General features: G+C 46.3%; 1 protein-coding gene across 1 annotated transcript in view; it reads left to right on the top strand.

Annotated features, from left to right (window-relative positions):
• pard3bb (par-3 family cell polarity regulator beta b) overlaps window positions 1–20,175 on the top strand; it is a 617,911-nt gene that overhangs the window by 327,827 nt on the left and 269,909 nt on the right. Inside the window, exon 10 of the mRNA XM_084314067.1 lies at window positions 3,290–3,418. Within this exon, the coding sequence (XP_084170193.1) occupies window positions 3,290–3,418 (129 nt within the window). The remainder of the gene's footprint in view (window positions 1–3,289; window positions 3,419–20,175) is intronic.

The following is a 20,175-nucleotide window of genomic DNA, read 5'->3' as shown; positions in this document are numbered from 1 at the left end:
CCTCTACTCTCCTCTCCTCTCCTCTCCTCTCCTCTACTCTACACTCCTCTCCTATCCTCTCATCTCCTCTCCTCTCCTCTCCTCTCAATCTCATCTGATCTCCTCTCAATCTCATCTGATCTCCTCTCCTCTCCTCTATTCTCCTCTCCTCTCTCCTCTCCTCTCCTCTCCTCTACTCTATTATATTATCCTCTCCTCTCCTATCATCTCCTCTCCTCTCCTCTCCTCTACTCTCCTCTACTCTCCTCTTCTCTCCTCTCTTCTCCTCTCCTCTATTCTCCTCTCCTCTACTCTATTATATTCGTCTCTCCTCTCATCTCCTCTCCTCTCCTATCATATCCTCTCCTCTTCTCTCCTCTATTCTCCTCTCCTCTATTATATTCTCCTCTCCTCTCCTCTCCTCTCCTCTCCTGGAGATGTCACTGTTCAGTTTGAGGGAGGCGCCTTTGTATGAAAGTATTCTGTACTTCTGTATGACAACTATTAAAGAACTTGAACTTGAACTCTCCTCTCCTCTCCTCTCCTCTCCTCTCTTCTCTTCTCTTCTCTCATCTCCTCTCCTGTCCTCTCCTCTCCTCTCCTCTCCTCTCCTCTCCTATCCTCTCCTCTCCTCTACACTACTCTCCTCTCCTCTCCTCTCAATCTCATCTGATCTCCTCTCCTCTACTCTCCTCTACTATACTCTCCTCTCTCCTCTACTATATTCTCCTCTCCTGTCCTCTCCTCTCCTCTCCTCTACACTACTCTCCTCTCCTCTCCTCTCCTCTACACTACTCTACACTCCTCCCCTCTCCTCTCCTCTCCTCTCCTCTCAATCACATCTGATCTCCTCTCAATCTCATCTGATCTACTCTCCTCTACTATATTATCCTCTCTCCTCTCCTCTCCTGTCCTCTCCTCTCCTGTCCTCTCCTCTCCTCTACACCCCTCTCCTTTCCTCTCCTCTCCTCTCCTCTCCTCTCATCTCCTCTCCTCTCCTCTCCTCTCCTCTCCTCTCCTCCTCTCCTCTCCTCTCCTCTCCTCTCCTCTCAATCTCATCTGATCTCCTCTCAATCTCATCTGATCTCCTCTCCTCTCCTCTATTCTCATCTCTCCTCTCCTGTCCTCTCCTCTCCTCTCTCTCCTCTCCTCTACTATATTATATTATCCTCTCCTCTCCTATCATCTCCTCTCCTCTCCTCTCCTCTCCTTCTCTCCTCTCTTCTCATCTCCTCTATTCTCCTCTCCTCTACTCTATTATATTCTCCTCTCCTCCTCTCCTCTCCTCTCCTCTCCTCTCCTCTCCTCTCCTCTCCTCTCCTCTCCTCTCCTCTCCTCTTCTCTTCTCTTCTCTCTCCTCTCCTATCATCTCCTCTCATCTCCTCTCCTCTCCTCTCCTCTTCTCTTCTCTCCTCTCCTCTTCTCTCCTCTCTTCTCCTCTCCTCTATTCTCATCTCCTCTACTCTACTCTATTATATTAGCCTCTCCTATCATCTCCTCTCCTCCTCTCCTCTCCTCTCCTCTCCTCTCCTCTTCCTGCCCACTTAGAAAAAGTGAAAATAATAACCTGTGTCTGTGTGTCTGTGTGTCCTCTCCTCTCCTCTCCTCTCCTCTCCTCTCCTCTCCTCTCCTCTCCTCTCCTCTCCTCTCCTCTCCTCTTCTCTTCTCTCCTCTCCTCTCCTATCATCTCCTCTCATCTCCTCTCCTCTCCTCTCCTCTTCTCTTCTCCTCTCCTCTTCTCTCCTCTCTTCTCCTCTCCTCTATTCTCATCTCCTCTACTCTACTCTATTATATTAGCCTCTCCTATCATCTCCTCTCCTCTCCTCTCCTCTCCTCTCCTCTCCTCTTCCTGCCCACTTAGAAAAAGTGAAAATAATAACCTGTGTCTGTGTGTCTGCGAGGATGCACTTGTTTGTATCTCCTCTCCTCTCCTCTCCTCTCCTCTCCTCTCCTCTCCTCTCCTCTCCTCTCCTCACCTCTCCTCTCCTCTCCTCTCCTCTCCTCTCATCTACACTACTCTCCTCTCCTCTCCTCTCCTCTCAATCTCATCTGATCTCCTCTCCTCTACTCTCCTCTACTATATTCTCCTCTCTCCTCTCCTCTCCTCTCAATCACATCTGATCTCCTCTCAATCTCATCTGATCTCCTCTCCTCTACTCTCCTCTACTATATTCTCCTCTCTCCTCTCCTCTCCTCTCCTGTCATCTCCTCTCCTGTCCTCTCCTCTACACTACTCTACACTCCTCTACACTCCTCTACACTCCTCTCCTCTCCTCCTCTCCTCTCCTCTCCTATCCTCTCCTCTCCTCTCCTCTCCTCTCCTCTACTCTCCTCTCCTCTCCTCTCCTCTCCTCTACTCTACACTCCTCTCCTATCCTCTCATCTCCTCTCCTCTCCTCTCCTCTCAATCTCATCTGATCTCCTCTCAATCTCATCTGATCTCCTCTCCTCTCCTCTATTCTCCTCTCCTCTCTCCTCTCCTCTCCTCTCCTCTCCTCTACTCTATTATATTATCCTCTCCTCTCCTATCATCTCCTCTCCTCTCCTCTCCTCTACTCTCCTCTACTCTCCTCTTCTCTCCTCTCTTCTCCTCTCCTCTATTCTCCTCTCCTCTACTCTATTATATTCGTCTCTCCTCTCATCTCCTCTCCTCTCCTATCATATCCTCTCCTCTTCTCTCCTCTATTCTCCTCTCCTCTATTATATTCTCCTCTCCTCTCCTCTCCTGGAGATGTCACTGTTCAGTTTGAGGGAGGCGCCTTTGTATGAAAGTATTCTGTACTTCTGTATGACAACTATTAAAGAACTTGAACTTGAACTCTCCTCTCCTCTCCTCTCCTCTCCTCTTCTCTTCTCTTCTCTTCTCTTCTCTTCTCTTCTCTTCTCTCCTCTCCTCTCCTCTCCTCTCCTCTTCTCTTCTCTTCTCTTCTCTCCTCTTCTCTCCTCTCTTCTCCTCTCCTCTTCTCTCCTCTCTTCTCCTCTCCTCTCCTCTCCTCTCCTCTCCTCTTCATGCCCACAAAGTGAAAATAATAACCTGTGTCTGTGTGTCTGCGAGGATGCACTTGTTTGTGTATATGATGTTTACTGTCTAATTTACTGTGTGTGTGTGTGTGTGTGTGTGTGTGTGTGTGTGTGTGTGTGTGTGTGTGTGTGTGTGTGTGTGTGTGTGTGTGTGTGTGTGTGTGTGTGTGTGTGTGTGTGTGTGTGTGTGTGTGTGTGTGTGTGTGTGTGTGTGTGTGTGTGTGTGTGTGTGTGTGTGTGTGTGTGTGTGTGTGTGTGTGTGTGTGTGTGTGTGTGTGTGTGTGTGCAGGTGAACGGTGTGGACATCACAGGGGTGGGTCAGGAGGAGCTGGTCTGCACACTGCGCGGCACACGGCCGGGAGAGAGTGTGTGTCTGGTGGTCCTGAGGCAGGAGGACATGTTCCTGCCCAGAGAGATGGTGAGAACCAATCACAACTCAACTCTCAACCAATCTAAAGGGGTTTATGGGTGACTGGCGGCTCACAAGCCAATCCTAAGACTCTTCCATGATACCTTTTCTTTCTGTCAAAACACATCCAAACAAAGACTGCACGCACACAGACACACGCACGCACGCACACACACACACACACACACACACACACACACACACACACACACACACACACACACACACACACACACACACACATACACACACACACATACTTCTAACCAATCATATTTCTTCTCTCTCTAACTTCTGAATTCCTCATCCAATCAACAGGCCTGTCTGGATGACTCACGTCTGATCAGCCTATAGGAAGCCCCCCCTTTTGTATAGACTCTGAACTCTGCAACCAATGACAGCTCTGAAACAACTGTCTGGACAATCTGAACGATGACTCTTTACCCCATTTTCTTTTTTCACCAACCACAATCCCTCTTGCTCAGCCCCGTGTTGCGAGTGAACCAATCACAACTCTGCTAGTAGAAATCACTGCTATTCAGTTTCTGACTTGATTTCTGTACTTCTTTGATCAATAAACATATATTTTTTAAGTCTTACTCTTCCTTCTGTAGTTGTTCTGTCCGCTTGGCTTTGCATGATCACTACTGCTACAAACTACCTTCTATCTTTCTACATTCCAATAAAAAACTACTTTCTAAGTCTGATAATCTGTTCTTTCTGTTTCCTGTGACTTTGCATGACACTCTTCTATGACACATATTGGTGATAGTTACATATTCTATATATCATTGATGCAATTATGTAATAAAACAATTTTTGTAAACTCTCTGTCAGTCTTTGGGCTTCTTTCTTCTGGTAGATTGTCTTGTGTTCCACTCCACTGCATGACGAGGGACTGTCCCTGCATGAACAATGTCACTAACTGAACTACTAATACACTACTACACACTTCTCTTTTTTTTATCTACTTTTTCTCCCATTTTCTATTTTTCTCCCATCCCAATTTCGTATCGTCCAATTCTACCCTCCCCTGTCTCGAACGTTGTTTGGCCATGCCTCCCACAAGCCGGCTGTAATGTGGACGAAGCCATACATTGCACAAGTCCCCTCCGGTACTCGAGGTAGCAGCCGTCGCATCTTTTCACCTGCACAGCGCGATCTTTCAGCGTTGGGGGTCTGCGCTTTGGAGGGACGCCGCCCCCGTCGCTTCCTGATTCTACTGCGCAGGCGCACCAACCGACCTGTAGTAGTCGCTGTCCACAACGTCCGATCCCCACCCACCAGCTTCCCACCCCTAATACTGCCAAATGTATTAGTATGAACGACCAGCAAAGCTGAATGCAATGCGGAGAGCTGGGCTCTAACCCAGCGTCTCCTGCATTGGTGGTGAGCGCCTTGCCCACTGCACCACCTAGCCGCCTACTACTACACACTTCTCTAGGGACATCTATTTTTCGAGTGCATCTTAATCCGTTAAAAGAACACGCTAACATTTTGGGAAATTAGCTTACCGTCTTCTCCAGAGAGAGACAAGTAGATAAATACCAGTTTCCTCTCTGTGCGTTCAGTAGAAAGCTATCTGGCTGCATGTTAGCCTAGCTTAGCACAATGAATGGAAGCAGACAGTGCCGGTTAGCCTAGGCATTGTCCAATTAACACCTCTCCCGAAGGCTAACCGGCACTGTCCACTTCCATTCATTGTGCTAAGCATAACGGTTTTATTCACCTTCTTCCTCTTTCCACTCCACAACACAACAACGGACCTGTCACAGGCGCAACTCCACCTAATAACGTCAGCATCAATAATAACATAGTGTAGCGCCGAAGAATAGGAGTCAGAGGCGGGGTGTCGAAAGACAACGGCAAACGTTTATTCAACTTCAATGTCAACACTTGATACTTGCTAGCTAACAGGAACTCGTTTGCCGACAGGAAAGTAACAAACAATATTGTCCATGCGGAACCCTTATCCCCAACACATAGTTCCGTGGGTGAATTATGTTGATCCACCACAATATAAACCATTACATAGCTTACATGAGTCTAACCAGCTAGCACTAACGTTAGCTTGTTTTGTTTAGGAAAAGCGCACGCCAACTTATGAGGCTGTAACTGAGTGGCGAGACTAAACAAAAAAGACAAAATCGAGACTAAACAAAAAAAGACTAAAACTAAAATGCTCAGACCTGTAGTTGACTAGAACTTGACCAAACAAAAAATAGATAAATGTGACTAAATATGATGAAAACGAAAAAGAGCATTTGAGACATGACTAAGACTAAAACTAAAATAAAAAATAAATAGCTGAGGTGTCGTGTGGTCAGAAGTGTCCCGTGTATCATCACTTTAACAGTGGAATCTACCCTAAAACAGAATACACATTGCACTATTGGTCTTGGGTTGAGTCACTATCTATAAACATAGACACCTCTCTCTCTAAAGTTTAATTTATACCTGAACACCAAAATGTCGCTTGGGCTCCGCCGGGGGTCTCACCGCATTTCTGCATTTACCTTGTTCTCATGAAGGGGAGGGGTCAGCACAACAGGAACTATACATACTTGATACTCGCATGAAACTACACTAGACTCAAACCCCTGCAACCACTGCAGATGCACAATCTACGTGGTATATCTTAACCCTTTCAGTACCACACTGCATACGGTTAACCCTTTCACTACCACACTACAGCATGTTAACCTTTCACTACCACACTACAGCAGGTTAACCTTCTGTAGTGTGGTTGTGAAATGGTTAACCATTTGTTGTGTGGCAGTGAACGGGTTAACCGTATGCATTGTCACAGTGAACGGGTTAACCCTTTGGTAGTGTGGTAGTTAAAGGGTTAATGTGTCAAGTCAAGTCAAGAGTTTTAATTGTCACGGCATACAGGTATACAATGAAATGCGGGTGGTCTTGCCCGCAACGATGTGCAATACAGTGGTACAACATATAATAGAATCAAAAAATGAAAAAACAACATTGTGCAGTAAACATGTAACAGGTAACATGGAGTGACATCTCGGTATCTGTACATAGTTATTTACAGAGCATATGGGACATGCTAGTTAGCTTTGGTAGTGCAATACACTGTTCCTGTTATTCTAATTTAAAGTGTCCTTTCCTTTGGCCATAAGTGTGCGTGTGTGCGACATGAGTGTGTGCCCGCTCATGTTAAAGTGTTAAGTGGCTGCTCGTGTGTGAGCGTGCACAGCGTGCGTGTCGTGTGTGTGTTCATGTGTGCTTGTGTGTGGATAGTTCAATGTTCTGAGCACTCAATGTTCATTGTTCATGGCTCTGATGGCCTGGGGGAAGAAGCTGAGCCTAAGCCGCTCTGTCCTAGTAGCTGGGGTTCGCAGGCGTCTGCCTGACCTCAGCAGCTGAAACAGGCTGTTATTGGGGTGGTGAGGGTCTTTCATTATCCTGCAGGCTCTGGATTTGCACCTCTTGTTGTATAGAACCTGCAGGGGGGGTAGTGCAATACCCGTGGTACGCTCGGCTGAGCGCACCACTCTCTGTAGGGCCTTATTGTCCTGTGCCGTGCTGTTTCCATACCAGGCAGTGATGTTTCCGGTCAGGATGCTCTCTACAGCTCCTGAGTAGAAGGACTGGAGTATCTTCCCCGATACTCTGAACTTCCTTAACTGTCTCAGGTGGTAGAGGCGCTGTTTCGCCTTCTTTACTACTGTGTCTATGTGTGTTGACCATGTCAGGTCCTCTGAGATGTGGACCCCCAGGTACTTAAAGCTGCTCACCCTGTCCACGGTAGCCCCGTTAATCATCAGTGGTGTGTGCGTCTCCTGCTGTCCTCTCCTATAATCCACGATCAGCTCCTTGGTTTTACCAATGTTCAGGAGCAGGCTGTTGTCCTGGCACCAGCGTTCCAGTACCTCAACCTCCTCCCGGTAGGCCTTCTCGTCGTTGTCCGAGATCAGCCCCACCACCACGTGTCGTCTGCGAACTTCACTATGGAGTTGGAGCTGAACTTGGCCACACAGTCGTGTGTGTAGAGTGAGTACAGCAGGGGGCTTAGAACACAGCCCTGGGGGGACCCGATGCTCAGGGTGATGGTGTTGGAGGTCTGACCCCCCACCCTGACCGCCTGGGGTCTTTCACTCAGAAAGTCCAGTACCCAGGCGCTCAGGGCGGAGCTCAGACCCAGCTCGATCAGCTTGTCCACCAGTCTGGTGGGGACTATGGTGTTGAACGCTGAGCTGTAGTCAATGAACAACAGTCTCACATAGCCCCCCTTCTGACGGTCAAGATGGGAGAGGGTGCTGTGCAGTACCTGGGAGGCGTGTAACTGTTCCGCAACAGTAAGTGACTTCCGGGGTAGGCCTGATTGGCCCCGACAGGCACGTGACGCGCAACTTTCTCTGCCGCGCGGCAGAGCTTGCGGAATGATGTAACCGTCCAAATCCGCTATGACTTTCATTCAGCGCTTTAGCTCACCTCGCAGAGCAGCGGTCCTGCGATCCTGCGGTCCGTTTGTTGACGAGTTCGAATCCCATCGAATTTATTTTTTTTAACGTGATTTTTTTTTTAACGTGTATTCTTTCGCCGGTTAAGGTTAGGCATGGTTAAGGTTAAGGTTAGGCATTGTTTCGGAGTTGGTTAAGGTTAGAACGGTTAAGTTTAGGCGCTGTTAAGGAGCTGGTTAAGGTTAGAGTTTGTGTTAGAGAATGGCAATATTCTTTCTATGGTTAAGGTTAGGCATGGTTAAGGTTAAGGTTAAGGTTAGGCATTGTTTCGGAGTTGGTTAAGGTTAGAACGGTTAAGTTTAGGCGCTGTTAAGGAGCTGGTTAAGGTTAGAGTTTGTGTTAGAGAATGGCAATAGACAGCCTATTTCCGCGCGACAGCTCTCAGCAGCCTCGTTGCGCGTCCTGAGTTTGCCGCGTCACGTGCCTGTCGGGGCCAATCAGGCCTACCCGGAAGTCACTTACTGTTGCGGAACCGGTACACGCACCTGGGAGACCGCGTCGTCAGTGGACCTGTTTGTCCTGTATGCAAATTGCATAGGGTCCATATCACTGGGGAGGGAGGCACAAATGTGGTCCTTGACCAGCCTCTCAAAACATTTCATGACCACAGAGGTGAGTGCCACCGGTCTGTAGTCATTTGGACATGTTGGGGAGGGTTCCTTCTCCGGAGCATCAATACTTTACTTTGTGATGTCATCAAGTGACATTAGAGTTGGTCCATTGGCAATGACTTAGTGACTTAGTGTCTGTTGATTCAAAATACTTTTTGATTGAGCCGTTACATCCAAATTAGTTTTATTTTAAACCGAATGCACCGATATATGCCAGTAAAATCGCCATGGTTTTCGGTCCACTATGAAGCAGCTCCAGGGTTTATGTCTCTGTGTCATCATCACTACCGTCTTGTGTCCCTGGAGTTCAGCTTAACAAGAGACGTGTTCATCTCCACACAGTTAAACTGAGCTGTTCAGTATTACAAATATATATCTTTTTTGTAGGGCATTTTTTTAGCGCATTTTATTGACAAGACAGTTTGGAAATTGGGAGAGAGAGAGATAGATGGGGAGGACATGCAACACATGTTCTGGGCCGGATTCCAACACAGGACGTTGCGATTACTGCTGAGCGTATATACGTGGTGCCCCAGCTGTTCAGTATTACAGAAGCAACACACAAGGTTTCTATTTCATGGTGCATTTCCCCTTTAATTTGAAGTAATGATAACAATATGTTTAACTTTCTTCTTGGCGTTTCTTCCTGTTATCACTGCTGTGACACACACACACACACACACACACACACACACACACACACACACACACACACACACACACACACACACACACACACACACACACACACTCACACAAACACACACACACACACATAGATGGACACACACACTCACACAGATATGCACACACACACACATGCAGACACACAGACACACACAGATAAGATAATATCATAAATTCCTTTATTGATCCCCTTGGGGACATTTGAGTGTCTACAATTATATTAAAGATAAAATAAGCAGCGTAAACAATATAATGTATTCTGAATATACGCATAATGAGAAAGTAATCAGATGAGGGTCTGTGTGCCCCATCAGTTATATTATACACTACATTAAATATGGTCAAAAAACACTTATAATGTGAATATACGTATACGATGGGTAAGTGAAGTAAACAGTATATGCAAGGTAGGTACCCTAACTCAGGGGTTCCCAAACCTTTCATGCCGCGACCCCCAAATAACGGTGTCAGAGAGCTGCGACCCCCACTATTATAGGAGGTAAAATATTTTTAAATATATATATATATTTTTTTTATAAATGGAAATGTATGGTTGAAACATGTAAACGTTCAAACGCACACACACTAATACGCATTGGAGGCTTTTAACCAGGGCCGGACTGGGGAAATCATTCAGGCCAGGAAATATAGTGCAAAATATAGCCCCAGTCAGGGGGTCTGGGGGTCCCCCACCAGGACATTTTGTTACAAATACTTCATTTCCTGGTGCAGGCATTTTTTTATTTGTACCCTTTAAAGGGGAACTCCAACATTTTGGGAAATTAGCTTATTTAACATCTTCCCTGGAGTTAGACAAGAAGATACATACCTTTTTTGTCTCTGTGCGTGCATTTTAGCTTTGGGAATATACGCTCCGTTAGCATAGCTTAGCTTCATCACTGGAAGTGAGGCAGGACAGTAGCCTTACAGTGCCTTACAGTGTATTGCAAGGTCTGACATTGACCAAATTTGATATGCATCACCTTGGTGGGCTCTAGGTCAACTCCTGAAAAGGGGGTCAATGTCAGACCTTGCAATCAAAAGTTAGGGGGCGCACTGAAATTATGGCAAGGGTTATTAGCCCCCTAACTTTTGATTGCAAAGTCTGACATTGACCCCCTTTTCAGGAGTTGACCTAGAGCCCACCAAGGTCATGCATATCAAGTTTGGTCAATGTCAGACCTTGCAATACACTGTAAGGCACTGTAAGGCTACTGTCCTGCCTCACTTCCAGTGATGAAGCTAAGCTATGCTAACGGAGCGTCTATTCCCAAAGCTAAAATGCACGCACAGAGACAAAAAAGGTATGTATCTTCTTGTCTAACTCCAGGGAAGATGTTAAATAAGCTAATTTCCCAAAATGTTGGAGTTCCCCTTTAAATGCCAGTGTTTGTGATGGCATCACAAATTATTGTTAAAAAACAGGCTAGCATATGAATGATTAGCAACAACACAGATTTTGATGTATTTTCAGTTTTTTTGTAATGTCAGATTGAAAAAAATACAATCTTTTATTCAACTTCAGCCCTGATCATAACACCACATATTCATTTTCTAATTCCAACCCTTTAAATGCCAGTGTGTGTGATGGCATATATTTGCAATATAACAAATGCAAAGTAGATTTTTCTGGGGGGGATTATTACAGGCTAGCATGTGTCAATGATTAGCAACAGTTTTTTGTAAGGGTCCCGCCTCCAGCAATCACATGCGGCTCCCTTTGTGTGTGTGTGAGAGCGAGAGAGATAGAGAGAGATAGTTCTCCAACTTGTGTGAGTTGCAGTGATCTCCTGGTTGTTCCCCACCTAGGTTATCTAACTATTGCACTGCTGCAACTAGAAACACTGGCCTGGCCTGCTTCTAAGTTCAGTGGCCTGACTGCATAAACAAAATATATATATATTTTCTTTTTTTGGATTTCTTTTTAATCATCTGGCGACCCCCCTCACGGCGGCTTGGAACCCCCACTTTGGGAACCCCTGCCCTAACTGGCATGATGCACACACACACACACACACACACACACACACACACACACACACACACACACACACACACACACACACACACACACACACACATTATGCACACACACACATGTACACACACATGTACACACACACACTGACAGACTAACTTTTATTGGTCTTAATGGTCTGACGCCTTGCAGCCTCTCACTGTTTCCTCCCTTTGTCTCCATAGACATGTCTGTGACACACACACGCACGCACACACGCACGCACGCACGCACACACACACACACGCACACACACACACATACACATACACATACACACACACACGTGTGCATGAGTCCCATAGGAAGCGCTTGTCTTCTGCACAGGAAGCAGAGCGGTGTGCTGGAGTGTGTTTGTTAAGTCAGTCCATGGTCGTGTCCCCCAGCGTGTGACTCATTGATTGTGTGTGTGTGTGCGAGTTCATATATATGTGATATATTGAGTTATTGCCCCAGCAGCTGTGTGTCCTTCACTTCCCATTCACTTCCTGTTTCCTGTCAAGGAAGCTATAAAAGAAGGAAGGGTCATCACATAGGCATACCGCGTTCTATGCCCTGCTTGGTGCCACACGTTGGTGCCGGTTCTATTGACGCCTGTGGGAGATGCATGGATAGGCAACATATACCGTTAACAGCTATCTGAGGACATATATATCAACCAATATCAAACGTTGACTAGTTAACAAGGCAACACATTGCAGACGATTCAGACATCCGAGGTAAGAACATGTTTAAATGAGATGGTGTCCCCATTCAACTCAATGCCGGCCCAACTTTCACACTTGGCACCGATGCGCGTTCACACGTTACACAATGTGATGATGACCCTTCCTTCTTTTATAGTTTCCTTGTTTCCTGTGTCTCCTCTCCTGCTTAGACCCACCCACTCAGACATTTAATATGTGATCGACCCATAATCCACAAGACACAGTTCATAGGGTTCATAGTTCATAGGGTTCATAGTTCATTGTCCTGAAATCCTTTTTGACCCCATGTCCCACCTGTGTCCAAGAGGAGACATGATAGCCTGTCTGTCTGTAAACACTGTCCCACATGAGACATGGTAATGTGTCTGTTTGTCCACACTGTCCCACATGATACATGGTAATGTGTCTGTCTGTCCACACTGTCCCACATGAGACATGATAATGTGTCTGTCTGTCCACACTGTCCCACATGAGACATGGTAATGTGTCTGTCTGTCCACACTGTCCCACATGAGACATGGTAATGTGTCTGTCTGTAAACACTGTCCCACATGAGACATGGTAATGTGTCTGTCTGTACACACTGTCCCACATGAGACATAGTAATGTGTCTGTCTGTCCACACTGTCCCACATGATACATGGCAATGTGTCTGTCTGTAAACACTGTCCCACATGAGACATGGCAATGTGTCTGTCCCACATGCGTTTCTCAAGTTTCTTTATTTTAGACATGGTGATGTGTCTGTCTGTCCCACATGAGACATGGTGATGTGTCTGTCTGTCCCACATGAGACATGGTGATGTGTCTGTCTGTCCCACATGAGACATGGTGATGTGTCTGTCTGTCCCACATGAGACATGGTGATGTGTTTGTCTGTCCCACATGAGACATGGTGATGTGTTTGTCTGTCCCACATGAGACATGGTGATGTGTTTGTCTGTCCCACATGAGACATGGTAATGTGTTTGTCTGTCCCACATGAGACATGGTGATGCGTCTGTCTGTCCCACATGAGACATGGTAATGTGTCTGTCTGTCCCACATGAGACATGGTAATGTGTCTGTCTGTCCACACTGTCCCACATGAGACATGTTAATGTGTCTGTCTCTACACACTGTCCCATGCGTCTGTCTGTCCCACATGATACATGGTGATGTGTCTGTCTGTCCCACAGGAGACATGGTAATGTGTTTGTCTGTCCACACTGTCCCACATGCGACATGGTGATGTGTCTGTCTGTCCCACAGGAGACATGGTAATGTGTTTGTCTGTCCACACTGTCCCACATGCGACATGTTAATGTGTCTGTCTGTAAACACTGTCCCACATGCGACATGTTAATGTGTCTGTCTGTAAACACTGTCCCATGCGTCTGTCTGTCCCACAGGAGACATGGTAATGTTTCTGTCTGTCCACACTGTCACACATGAGACATGATAATGTGTCTGTCTGTACACACTGTCCCACATGAGACATGATAATGTGTCTGTCTGTCCACACTGTCCCACATGAGACATGTTAATGTGTCTGTCTCTACACACTGTCCCACATGAGACATGATAATGTGTCTGTCTGTCCACACTGTCCCACATGATACATGATAATGTGTCTGTCTGTCCACACTGTCCCACATGAGACATGATAATGTGTCTGTCTGTCCACACTGTCCCACATGAGACATGATAATGTGTCTGTCTGTCCACACTGTCCCACATGAGACATGATAATGTGTCTGTCTGTCCACACTGTCCCACATGAGACATGTTAATGTGTCTGTCTCTACACACTGTCCCATGCGTCTGTCTGTCCCACAGGATACATGGTGATGTGTCTGTCTGTCCCACAGGAGACATGGTAATGTTTCTGTGTCTACACACTGTCCCACAGGATACATTATGACCTGTCTGTCTTGGTACCTGATATCATCACCATGGCCCCTTCTATACACTCCAGGGTGTCATTGTGTCTTTAACAGGGAACATTACCTGACTTGGCTCCATGAACAGTGAATGAGATACTGATTTTGTTGACCTACATAATGTTTGTTTTCTTTTTTTATACTAAAATGAGCTTTATTCTCTAGTCGTGTTATAACTTCTGAAACAGCACATGTATACTCAGAACATTCCCCCGAGGGCTCTCAGGGTCGCCTAGAACATCTTTCCCAATGCATTGTCTATGGAGCAGCTTCATAGTTTATACTTCACCAGTTTGAGTGTTGACACTCTAGTTTTCTGATTAGGAAGAGCATTGCTGAGGAATATCATCAGACTGACCTGCGATTGGTGGGTTCATAAAAGGTGTGCTCCAATCAGGGTGAAGCCAGCGTTCCCTGCTGACATCAGTGATTCAGAACAACTGGCTGACCTGGGGTCTGCTCGGGCAGATGACCCCGTTGCCATGGAGACCAAGCCAAAATAGACACACACACACACACCCTCAGAATAACAACTCCCATCGGCCTGACATTGTTCTGTGAATTTTGTGTTTGTTTAGATCGATTCTCAATGACTTCACAGGAATCAAGGGCATAATTATCTTCTGTATGTGTGTTTGTATCCATTGTGCATAATGTGTGTCTCCCTGTCCAAGTGTTTGTTTGTGTTTATGTGTCTGTGTTTGCACATTAGTGTGTGTACGTGCATGCGTAGGAGCAGGAACACGTACACACTCAAACACAAACAGACACGCTGTAGCCTATATGAAAACATGCACACTCAACCGTGGCAGGCTTGCATACTTTGTCTGTGTGTTTGTGTGATCCTATGCATATCATAAACACAGTACTCAGTCTGATATTTGTCTTTGGAATATGTTGTATGTTGTACACATAATTTCATTGTGCTACATCCTAGTGAATAAAATGAACCTCTTAACTCAATGGTGGCCAATAATGAGTAAACTCGTGTTTCGCCGCCAGCGCTTGAGCGCCAATAACGCGTAAACGCATTTTTGGATCGTTTGATATTTTTCCTTTGATTCCCGTCCTAAACGTTCATCCGGATCACTCTAGGTGTCCCTGGCTCGTTTGCCTACGTTGTAATTGCAGTGCTGATCGAATCTCACCAGGTGGCAGTATCACCTACCTTTTGCACTCTGATATAAAGGGATCAGTAGAACTGGACTGTCAATACTCACTCTGAGGGGGAGGAGCTCTTGCAGTGCAATCGCCTGGAGATCTGCTCACCTCAAAACCTATAGTTTCCAGTAAACACGTGTAATGTAATGGGCTATGTTTAGCGTGTAATAAACTACAAACTACAGTGTGTAGAAACAAACTCTTTTTTTATATGTTGGACTAGAAATAGTGTCTGTCAAATGAGCCATACTATTGTCTCCATAGCTATAATATAGAATATAGAATAGCTCCGCAAATATTGTGAAATATCGTGAAAAAGGTCAAGAAAAGCTGGCACTAGTCAGTGAAGATGGGGCAAGCTTGTGGCCGTGAAAGAGTTAAGCCCTATTTTCTGAAAATCCGCCTACAAATACATACCTAAGTAAATGGAAGATTGATCCACTTCTACAAGGTCCATTTGCATGTTCTTGGTATCTAGGGACATCTATGGATATCAGGGAATATATTCCCAGTGTCTGAAATATTGTGTCTGTTACTAGGCTTGAGTAAATTGTAATGAACCAAAGGTCAATTCTATTTTTTACCAGACATGAACAATTTCTTGATCACGTGTAAAAAAAAATTTATATATATATATATAAGCAAATGAATAAAGGGAATATTATTAAACAGAAGGTTTTGTAGATACAGTACCGAATTCTGCCATCCGGCAATTTGAAATATGATTATAGAATATCAGGCCTATAAATTATCTTACTGTGGCCAAGTCGCACATCTATGGATCGGGTCAAATCTCCCAAATCTGGATTTAGTATCACCAGGCATGCAGCAAAAACCGTGAATGAAATCGACTGTAAGTACAGTTACTTTTTTATAAGATCAGATCATCAGATTGCAATGCCGATTTTTGATAGACGTTCACAGCAAGGTAGATAAACTAACTGTATTCTGTTGTATGGCAATAACATTCAGGTTTGTGGGAGATAATCCCGAAAAATAAGAGAAATAAAAAAGCAAATCCACAAGTCAGATGATTGACAGGGCCTGGCTTGAGCTGGGTAATGTCGTTTTTCTAAATTCTAAAGCCCTGGGTCTCTTTTCACATTTGAAAAGAAAAACACAAAATGTATTCATACAGTCTATATAGATGGAATTATGGCATGATGCCATTGTTGGTCCGGTACTGGACCCCTCGAGCTTAAGAGGTTAAATTCATACAGTGAAAATGTAAATCACCCATTGTTCTGGGAACCCCTGAAATAGCATTAATAAGGACCCCACGTTGAGAGCCACTGCCCTACAGAGAGGAGGGGTTGCTATTACAGTGATTGTATTAGTTGTAGGCTAATGGAATGAGTGTTTTGTTTGGCAGGTTGACATACGATCAGAGGTACTCTGTTGAACCTGGGAGGACATTACTCTGTTCCAACATGACATAATGTAGAGAGAACATTCACTAGAACTGCACAGCTTAAAGGGTTAAAATCAGGTCCCAGCACTACTGTAGTCTCTCACCCACTAAAAAACTTCTGGATTGTCCTCCACATATTAATATTATTGCTATGGGAACATATGCATATTGTTGCTATGGGGACATATTTATATTGTTGCTATGTGAACTGAATGATATCGCTGGTATGGGGACATATTGATGTTGCTATTGGAACATATTGATAGTGTTGCTATGGGAACTGATTGCTACTGTTGCTATGGGAACTGATTGATAATGTTGCTATGGGAACTGATTGATATTGTTGCTATGGGGCCATATTGATGGTGTTGCTATGGGATCTGATTTGTATTGTTGCTATGATTTGCCTCTAGGATGGAACCCAGGTAGGTAATATCTTCTTTCCTTGTGACAATATTGTCACCCACTGTAACTGAGAAGCCGTCGGTCTTGCTGAGTTTGTTATTTGAACCGAAGAGAATGGACTCTGTAACTGAGGGGTACAATTCCCTGACTGTATTGTTAGATATGATATTTAATACCACTACCTCATGTACTTTAACTACTGGCCACCCAGTACAAGATATAAGTATGATGAACACTTTCCCACCTGATGAAACGAACCAACACAAATGTACCAAATCGAATATTTAATACAGCAAAAGGTGTATACAACATTCACTTACAAGTACCAACTTGGACCTAGGGGTATGGCAACCTGGCGCCAGGTTCTCGTCCAATGGTAGAATGAAACTATTATGGGCTGTTTAGTAGAAACGGGGATATTCAATGCATATTGTGCAAGGAATATACAGGGGATATCAAACGATATACAAATACAATTAAATATATATAAATAAATATACATATTCGGTTTAATCTGATCCTTCACAACAGCCGCCCCCTAATTAGTCCCACCTAATTAGCTAAGCAGAGACATATTAACCGCACTGTCTTCCACTCAAGGTCCGCTGTAAGGGTCAGTCAACTCACAAAGTCATAGGGTCATGGTCATCATCGATAGTATCTGGGAGTCGGGGGAGTTCTATGAGCCTCGCCACGGGACGTGTGTAGGTGCGCCCTTGGACGAGTACTTCAGCTGCTCGGACCTTGCCATCGGCACCGGTGATCACTTTGCTTACGCGGCCAGCCGGCCACATAGCTCTGGGTAGTGACTGGTCAATTATCATGACGACTGTTCCTTCTGTCAAATTGTCTCTCTCTTTTACCCACTTCTGGCGGGTCTGTAGAGACGGTAGGTAGTGAAGTAGGAAGCTGCTCCAAAACTTGTCAGCTAGTACTTGGCTGTACCTCCACATTCTTCGGCCGTTCGCTTCTTCAGGCCTGTACATTGTCTGGGGTAGCGCGGGGTCCAGCCGCCCCATTAGGAGTGTGTTGGGGGTGACTGGGTCGACATCTGCTACATCACTGGAGACGTAACCGAGGGGCTTTGAGTTCAATACTCCCTCGATCTCCGTGAGGACTGTCATTAGGACTTCCTCTGCCACAGTCTGGGCTCCGAGTACGGCATACAGGGCTGTCTTTATAGAACGTACTTCTCGTTCCCAGGTTCCACCGAAGTGGGGTGCGTTCGGGGGATTAAACTGGAAGTCAACCTGGGCTGGAGCGAGGTGGGTCTTAAGTTCTGGGCCCATAGCTTGGAAGCTCTCTCTCAGCTCTCTTTCTCCGCCTTTGAAGTTGGTCCCGTGATCAGACAACAATGTAGACGGTTTTCCTTTCCGTGATATGAATCTCCGGAAGGCCATAAGGAATGAGTCTGTGCTCATGGTCGGAAGGAGCTCGATATGTATCGCTCTGGTGGTCATGCATTTGAATACAATACCCCACCGCTTCTCGGTGCCTCTTCCTCTCTTTATATACAACGGGCCAAAACAGTCCATGCCTGTGGAGTGGAATGGCTTGTCGCCGATTCGGAGGCGACAGGGGGGTAAGTCAGCCATCCGTGGTATGCTGGGCTGCGCGCGCCACTTACGGCAGTCTAGACAGGTTCGCTGGAAGCGCCGTACTGCTTCTCTCCCTTGCAATATCCAATAACGACGTCTGATCTCCGCGAAGACTCTCTCTGCTCCTGCGTGGTGCACATCCTCGTCGTATTTCTTTATGATCAGCTCTGTGACCTTGTGTCGGCTGTTCAAGACGATCGGGTGCTTAATGTCATCTGGTAGATCGGGGGCTCTCCGCAGGCGACCACCCACTCTGATGAGATTATGTGCGTCACTCTCTGGTGCCAGGTGAATCAGTCTGCTGTCTGATGGGACGGGGTTTCCTCCCTGTAGACAGTCTAGCTCATCGGGGAACGAGTCTCTCTGGGCTCGTTGTAGTAGAAGAAGTTCTGCTTCTTCGTAGTCAGCTGCTGACATGTCAGTGGTGGACTGAATCTCTGGGTGGTGCCGCAGGAATGTTCTTTGTTGCGTACTCTCTAGGGTAATGCAGTCATCTATGTTGGGGTCTGTGGAGGCGACAGTGCTCAGTCCACAGAACATAGGCTTCTTGTTCTCAGCCTCCTCGTTACTTGCTTCCCTCGGGGTGGGCGTAGGCCAATCTCCTTCCGGGAGCTGGAGGAATGCTGGTCCGTCACTGTAGATGTTGCGACGGGTTAGGTCATCCAGGGACATTCCCCGGGTGATGACGTCAGCTGGGTTGTGTTTGGTATCCACATACCTCCAGCTTGCTTCTTCTGTTAATTCTTGAATCTCGGTGACTCTGACTCCCACAAAGACTTTGTATCTGCATGAATCAGACTTAATCCATGTGAGTACTGTCGTGGAATCTGACCACAAGATTGTTCTATGCACCGGAATGGTGAGTTCACGTTGGGTTAACGTGGCTAGATGCGCTCCTGCGAGGGCTGCGCAGAGCTCTAGACGTGGGATAGATTGTTGCTTACGTGGGGCTATTCTTGAGCGGGCCAGTATGAAAGCAGTGTGTATCTCTCCTCCCATCTCTTGGGCACGCAAATAGGCAACCGATCCGTAGGCTACTTCGGAGGCGTCGCTGAAGACGTGTAGCTCAATCTCGCATGTCTCTGGCCTCACTGTGGATGGGAAGTAGCTGCGGCATATATTGACACCTGGGAGTGAGCGGAGTTCCGTCTCCCACTCTCTCCATGTTGAGGCAAGGTGTGCGGGTATTGGGTCGTCCCAGCCCTGGTCCTTGTCCCATAGTGCTCGTACAATCATCTTTGCCCTGGTGGTGTAAGGTAGAATACATCCCAACGGGTCATATTGTCTGGCGAGTGTTCTGTACACACTCCGTCTGGTGGTCGGTATCGCCGCCGACCTTCCTTGCTCTGGAGCCAAGGGTTTGTGTCTATAGTGGAGCGAGTCTGTTTTGAAGCGCCAGACTAGTCCTAGTGTCATTTCTTGGGCTTCTCCTGGGGTGGTCGCCATCCAGGTCTCGCTGCTGGCAGCCTTGTCCGCGGAGGAGAGGCTGCGCAATACGTGCGGGTCGCTGCTGGCCCACTGCCTGAGATCAAAGCCGCCTTTGATTAGGGAGGCGCGCAACTTGATTAGGAGAGCCTCGGCTTCTTCTTCAGTCGAAACGCTTTGTAAACAGTTGTCCACGTAGAAACTGTTCTTCACACTGTGTTGGACCTCTTCATCTGCTGCTGGGTCCTCTTGGTCTCTCTGTGGGCTGGTACCGGCAGGGTACCATAGCCAGCTGGTCCAGGTGCTGTTCCTCGGGGCTGGTCGTGCGTCGTGCTCAC

This window comes from Notolepis coatsorum (assembly GCF_963971535.1).
Source record: "Notolepis coatsorum genome assembly, chromosome: 5".
NCBI lineage: Eukaryota > Metazoa > Chordata > Actinopteri > Aulopiformes > Paralepididae > Notolepis > Notolepis coatsorum.
Note: the sequence above shows the minus strand (reverse complement) of the source record. Positions and strands in the feature narration are given on the sequence as shown.